The sequence below is a fragment of the Physeter macrocephalus genome, chromosome 21 (assembly GCF_002837175.3).
Source record: "Physeter macrocephalus isolate SW-GA chromosome 21, ASM283717v5, whole genome shotgun sequence".
Classification (NCBI taxonomy): domain Eukaryota; kingdom Metazoa; phylum Chordata; class Mammalia; order Artiodactyla; family Physeteridae; genus Physeter; species Physeter macrocephalus.
In genome coordinates, this window is record NC_041234.1 from 106,013,804 (window position 1) to 106,020,201 (window position 6,398).

At 41.8% G+C, this 6,398-nt stretch overlaps 1 protein-coding gene across 1 annotated transcript in view; it reads left to right on the forward strand.

The window, feature by feature from the left end:
• Window positions 1-1,008: 1,008 nt before the first annotated feature.
• The window catches only part of PABIR3 (PABIR family member 3), a 71,448-nt gene continuing 66,058 nt past the window's right edge, over window positions 1,009-6,398 (forward strand). Inside the window, exons 1-2 of the mRNA XM_028482339.1 lie at window positions 1,009-1,093; window positions 1,261-1,442. Of these exons, the coding sequence (XP_028338140.1) occupies window positions 1,333-1,442 (110 nt within the window). The 5' untranslated portion in view covers window positions 1,009-1,093; window positions 1,261-1,332. The remainder of the gene's footprint in view (window positions 1,094-1,260; window positions 1,443-6,398) is intronic.

A 6,398-nucleotide genomic window follows, 5' to 3' on the forward strand; every position in this document is an offset into this window, starting at 1 on the left:
AAAAAAAAAAAAAAAAAAAAAAAAAAAAAACAACTGTAAAGTGCTATACCACGTTATGACTATTTTAATAACTCCCATTTCACTCGTTTCACTTGCCTTCTCTGACAGTTCTCTATATGGTTCCTAAAATGTGTGGTTTTTCAAAATTATTAGCATGGAGTTAAGATTTCACTACTCAATGTGGCTCATTAACTGGTGGTGAAAAATTCTAAAAGAGCAGTTCTTAGAATGTTTCGAGCCATGATAGCATTGTTAAATGGAAACACTGGGATGTATACTAAATCCTGAGATATTTGCTTTAAGAAAATAAGCCTCCCTGCTTTAACCCCAATTATTTTCTTAGATGAATAGCTTCGAGCAGCTAGGTTTTATTCATTTGTAAAAATATACTGTATGGTTATGGTAAAACACACACACACGGAAAACAATGATTTGTTTGTGCGATTGGTTCCATTGTGTTAGCGCCTTACCAGGACCCTTTGGGAGCGGGTGGTCTCCAGGCACTTAAAAGTGTCCCCACCCACACCCCCAGGCTTCAGTGTTTATTAAATTGCAAAGGTGTAGGGTGTCTGTTGTAACAGGATGGAAAAATTCGTCCTGGGAGGTAACAAGCTTGTTGGCCTCAGTCACAAGGGGACACTGGGCTAACTAAAACTGAGAAAACTGGGTATTAGACTTAGGGCAGAAAGGATGGCGCTCCCATACACCTTATTCCATTATTTCTTTCCTAAATAATGGTTAACGAAACCACGCCAGGGTTAACACAGGAGCGGAAGAACAACCAAGGTGAGTCTGCACTAGGGAGAACCCGGTTTGGGGGGAAAAGGCGGCTCTCTCACTGCCTGTGCGCCCCCAGCAAGAAGGACACAGGCGCCGGCGATAACGCTCATTGCTTGCGTGGTAAACAGGCGTCAGCGGGCCGGGCCCAGGACGCATGCGCAGAGGGGCGGTGCCCAAATGATTATCCAGGGCTGCAGGTTGTAGTTTTTGTTTTGGCCGGAGGGGCTTACCCGGGGTTGCCTTGGCTGAGAGAAATAAAGGAGAAGGATTCACGGATTAAGATAAATTCCTCATTTTCATTACAGGCTTGGAGGTGAAGGATCTCAGTGTTGGTGCCCCGAGCTTGGGAGTTAGGAGGGTCGGAGCCACTTTGTGCCCACCGGTGTTAGGGATGGTAGGGCTGCAAAAGTGAGCACGCACTCGTCTAAGAGCTTCCTCCTTTCTTCTCTTTCCCCCCTTTTGCCTCTCTCCCTACATCAGCTCCTCACTTTGACTTGTGCTTATGTGAACGGGAGCGAGAAAACCTTGAGAGCTCCAAACTAAGCTTCGGACATGGCACAGGAGAAAATGGAGCTAGGCTTGGAGGTGCTGCCGAGTTCAACCACCACAGAAGACAACACTCTGAGAAGATCCAACAGCGTCCCTTTGATCAGTGGGCTTGGGTGAGCAGGACTGAGATACTGGAGGAGGCAAGCGGGGGCGGTGGAGGGTGGCAAGAGCTGCAAAAAAGTGACTTCCAATAGCATTCCCAGACCCTTTATTCATCGAGGTTCTGCAGGTATCTCCGGTGTTCCTGGTGTCCGGAAGATCCCACCCTCAGTCTGGGGGCTGGGGGAGGCGGGGCGGGCTGACCGGAGGGCGAGCTCACACAGGAACCTGAACGTCCTCTTCTGACAGTTCATCGCGACCGGAAAGCAGCAACCATTTGGTTTGGAGCACGACTTTTTCTAACTTCACCCCATCTCTTACCCACTCTTGAAGAAACTGTGCACTCCCCACCCTCGCCTCCAGATCTTCTGTAATGACTGTAATTTTTGTCATAATCTCCGCTGCTTTGTCACTTCTGACCTTCACCTTCAGCACAGTTGGAATGGAACTAGTTGTCAAGCAAATAAGCTTGGGCCTTTTTTACACCTAGTTTTTATTTGAACAAAAAGTTTAGGTATCACAGAAAATTGATCTCCTAAATTTTGCATTCTCAATGGCCGATATTGCCCCTACTTAGTTCTTGGTGGGTGAAAAATTTTTTCTCGTATGTACAAAGCACAGATATACATACAGCACTTAGACTGATACGCAGTATATTTGTGCTTTTTAAATGGTGTGGGGATTTTCGAGGAGGAGTTGGGGGAGGAAATGTCTAAAAGGCTCCTTAGAGCTCTGCTGATGAAAAAAAGATTTAAAAGATTTAACTAACTGATGGTTAACTGTATTTCCTGCACGTATCCAAAGATCTGGCCTGACTTAAGCTTATTATTTCTTAAAATAGAATTTTAAAGTGAGATCTTGGATCTCACATCCCAGTATCATAAGGTTTTCTCAGTATTGTAAAAATGTCTGAAAAATGCATTCACCGTTACAAGGGAACTCAAGAGACCAGATCTATCTTCCTCGTTTAATGTATGGGGAAACAGGCCCGTGAATCTCCAAAATGTCACAGTCAGCAGTAGAGCCAGTGCTAGGAAGCTGTGTCTCCAAACTCCTAGGCTAGTGCTTTGTCCACTACTAATCAATATCTAAGCTGATAAACAGATGCAGCTTTCTGGTCATTTGAGTTAAGGGAGAATATGCTGTAACAAAATGAAAAGCAAACTAAGTGACCAGAAAATAATACATTACCTTTTTAAACAGGCAGATAGAAAAATAAAGGGTGGAGGCAGCTCTGCATGTTGTACTGAGAACAAGAACATTCTATAAATTCAGCATTCTACTCTAAATCCTGTTGTGTGAATAAATGAACTGTTACAGACACACTCTGCTAGTAGAAGAAAACACTTGAGGAGAATGTTCATTTTACTGAAAGGCTTTATGAAATGAAGGACAATTTGCAAATATGTAGATGACAGAGGATATATATTTGAAGGAACGTGTGGATCCTGTTTAATATATTAAGTACTGGGGCGGGGGAGGTGGGTGACCAGGCCCCTTTTCCTGGCCCTCAAAGTCCTGGAAGCAAAGAGTGATCCCAGTTATCCCTTCATACTTTGCTTTGTTCTGCAAAGGATTTGAAATTTTTGCTTTTATCATATTAGAGCATGGTTACAGTGTTGAATTCCATGGCTTAAGATCCTGATGCAGGAAGTGAATTTTGTACAGAAAGGTTAGGGGCAGTTGCATATTTATCTAGTAGGAGTTAACCCACAAAGCAGACCAAGTCCAGGGACTCTTGTCTGTCAAAAAGAAGTAGCATAGGAATGGTGTATCACATGCCCGAGGTCATGTAATCAACAAGAAAAAAATTAGAGTGGAATTACACTGAGCCTTAGTTGAATTCATTTCCTCCCAGTTCTTTGCAGTTGCATTATGTCCACGGCTCACTTTTCCCACTTTCCTTAAGGTGGGCCTCTAATACTCATTGCCTGGCCTCTATCACAGCTCACTAAATATTGTTGCACTTCTTTCAAGCAATTTTCCAATTTTGCTTGACGTTTCCTGTATATAAAGACTTTCAGTCTCTCTTGCACCAGCATTTGCAGAATTTGTTCTTTAAATGTCAACTCTTTAATACAAGTATCACTATTTTTTAAGAAGTTCCTGCATAGTGTTGTGTTCATCTTGTATTAATAAAAATACCAAGGTCTAAAGTTTTAAACCTCTTGGTTCTTTATACTCTTTAGCCCCTCTAGTTGGCTGACTTCGATACCGGTGTCAGTGACTTTATTTAAAGGTAGTATTTTTTTTCTTCTACTTCTCTGGCCCTTATTAGAATTAGACATTAAATTCTTGGATTTCTGCCAGTGCCTTCCCCCTTTAAATACTGCTAGCCTGACCCTGCATTTAAACTGTTACTGCCTCAGTTTTGTTTGAAAGGTAAACTACTGCCTGGGGGCCAAATTGAGCCTGCTGATTGGTTTCGTAAATAAAGTTTTATTGGAACGCAGCCACACCCATTTGTTTACTCATTGTCCTTGGGCCACTTTCCCACTACACTGGCAGAGTTGAGTAGTTGCAACGAAGATTGTATGGCCCACCAAGCCCAAAACGTTTACTGTCCGGCCCTTTACAGAAAAAGTTTGCCAACTATCGGGTTTATTAAACTTGTACAAACCTGGAAGAAGAATAGTGGCCATGAAGAGTGATTGCTTTGGGAATATAACTGGCATAAATATGCTGTAGTTTAGACAGAGCTGCTTACGGATCATTTAAACATTATCTAGTTATATTACTTTCACTTTTTCCAAATTGTAAGTAGCACTTAATTCTAGATATCACCTAGGATTTTATGAATTCATGTTGAGTGACTCCTATCAGTTGAAATATATGCTGCCTCAATGATTTTTTTTCAGTTATAGTCTTATTAAATAAAATTGGCAGATGAAAATTTAGGGGAGAATATAATTGTCAGCCTTAAGAATTACCTCAGCGGGGAGAGAGATAAATTGGAAGATTGGGGTTGACATATACACACCACTATATATAAAATAGATAACAAATAAGGACGTACTGTGTAGCACAAGGAACTCTACTCAATACTCTGTAATGGCCTATATGGGAAAAGAATCTAAACAAGAGTGGGTATATGTATATGTATATCTGATTCACTTTGCTGTACACGTGAAACTAACACAACACTGTAAATCAACTATACCCCAATAAAAATTTTTAAAAAAGAATTACCCCCCCACACACACACAAAAGACAGTGGAAATATGTAACCTGTTAGTTTCCCTCCAACTTCCTAGTAGTGACTGCTAAAATATATTCCTGTTCTCATAGGGGAAAATGACTGGGAAAGGAAGTAAAAATTAGACCTGTACATATATCCTCTCAAAAAATATTGAGTTACTGCCTGTTATATGCAAGTTACTATTCTGCAAAGATGTATATCTAGGCTCAATAAGCTTTTTTTAAAAAATTAATTTATTTTTGGCTGTGTTGGGTCTTCGTTGATGTGTGCGGGCTTTTCTCTAGTCGTGGCGAGTGGGGGCTACTCTTCGTTGTGGTGCGCGGGCTTCTCGTTGCGGTGGCTTCTCTTGTTGCGGAGCACGGGCTCTAGGTGCGTGGGCTTCAGTAGTTGTGGCGCGTGGGCTCAGTAGTTGTGGCTCGCGGGCTCTAGAGAGCAGGCTCAGTAGTTGTGGCTCGCGGGCTTAGTTGCTCTGCAGCATGTGGGATCTTCCCGGACCAGGGCTCGAACCCGTGTCCCCTGCATTGGCAGGCGGATTCTTAACCACTGTGCCACCAGGGAGCCTCTCAAATAAGCTTTTAATAGGGAAAATAAATACTCAAAAGACTTCAACGTATGGGTAGAATGATACGTGCTTAGGGAAAGAAAGTGCTAGGGTAATTAAGAGAAGGGAGTGAGAAGTGACAGCAGAATTGGTGAGGGATACAGGAAAGATTCTTGTACAGGTGGCATTTAAGATGGGCCCTAACAGATTGACAGGATGCAGACTGGAAGAAAGGGGGCCAAATAGCTGGACAGCATTCCAAGAACACGGAACAGGCTTGGAAGTAGGAAAGCATAGGTGTATTCCAGAATGCTGGTCAACTCTGTCTGGATCACTGGCTCCCAAATGTTCATCTGCTGACCAGTGCTGATCCTAGGGGACATTTTACCAATCCGTGGTTTTAAAAAGTTACAGCATACTTTCCTGGGCAGGACTGTATTTTACTCAGATTGTTAGTCCTGCTTTATTATTATTTTTTTAAATAATAGCCCTGCTTTTTTTTAATAACAAAATATCCTTTTATAAATGAAATGATGGTGTTGATAGTTGGTGAGATTTTTAAAGAATGACCTTACTTGGCAAGAGAAAATGGTAGCAACTGTATATTTGTGCCAAGATTTTGTTTTGAAATTTTCCCAGTCTATGAAATCCAAAACTCTGTGGAGCTAAATTGTGGAAGGCTTTGAAAGTTATAGGAAAGAATGTAACTGAATTCAGCAGGGGATGAAGAGAGTCATTGAAAGCTGTGAGCAGGAGAGCAAGCTGATTGCAGGAGGGAAAGAACAGAGGCGAGCCGACCAATTCGACTATTGCAGAGTCAGTGGAAGAGTAAAAATGCTCTGAATTGCTTTTTGGCAAGGAGCCTGGAAAGAATAAGATGGACATGAGAGATCACAGAGGTAAAACCTAAAAGACCTGGCACCTGATTGGATATAGGTGGCAGAAAAGAACATGTTAAAGATGCTTTCTTATTATCACTGGGGAAAGCTGGATGAAAGGTACATGAGAACTCTCTATATTCTTTTTGCAATTTCTTGTGAGTCTTAAACAGTTTCCAAATAAAACGTTATAACAACACACGACTATATTTAAAATAGGTAACCAACAAGGACCTACTGTGAAGCACAGGGAACTCTGCTCAATATTCTGTAATAACCTAAATGGGAAAAGAATTTGAAAAAGAATATATACACACACACACACACACACACACACACACACGTATAACTG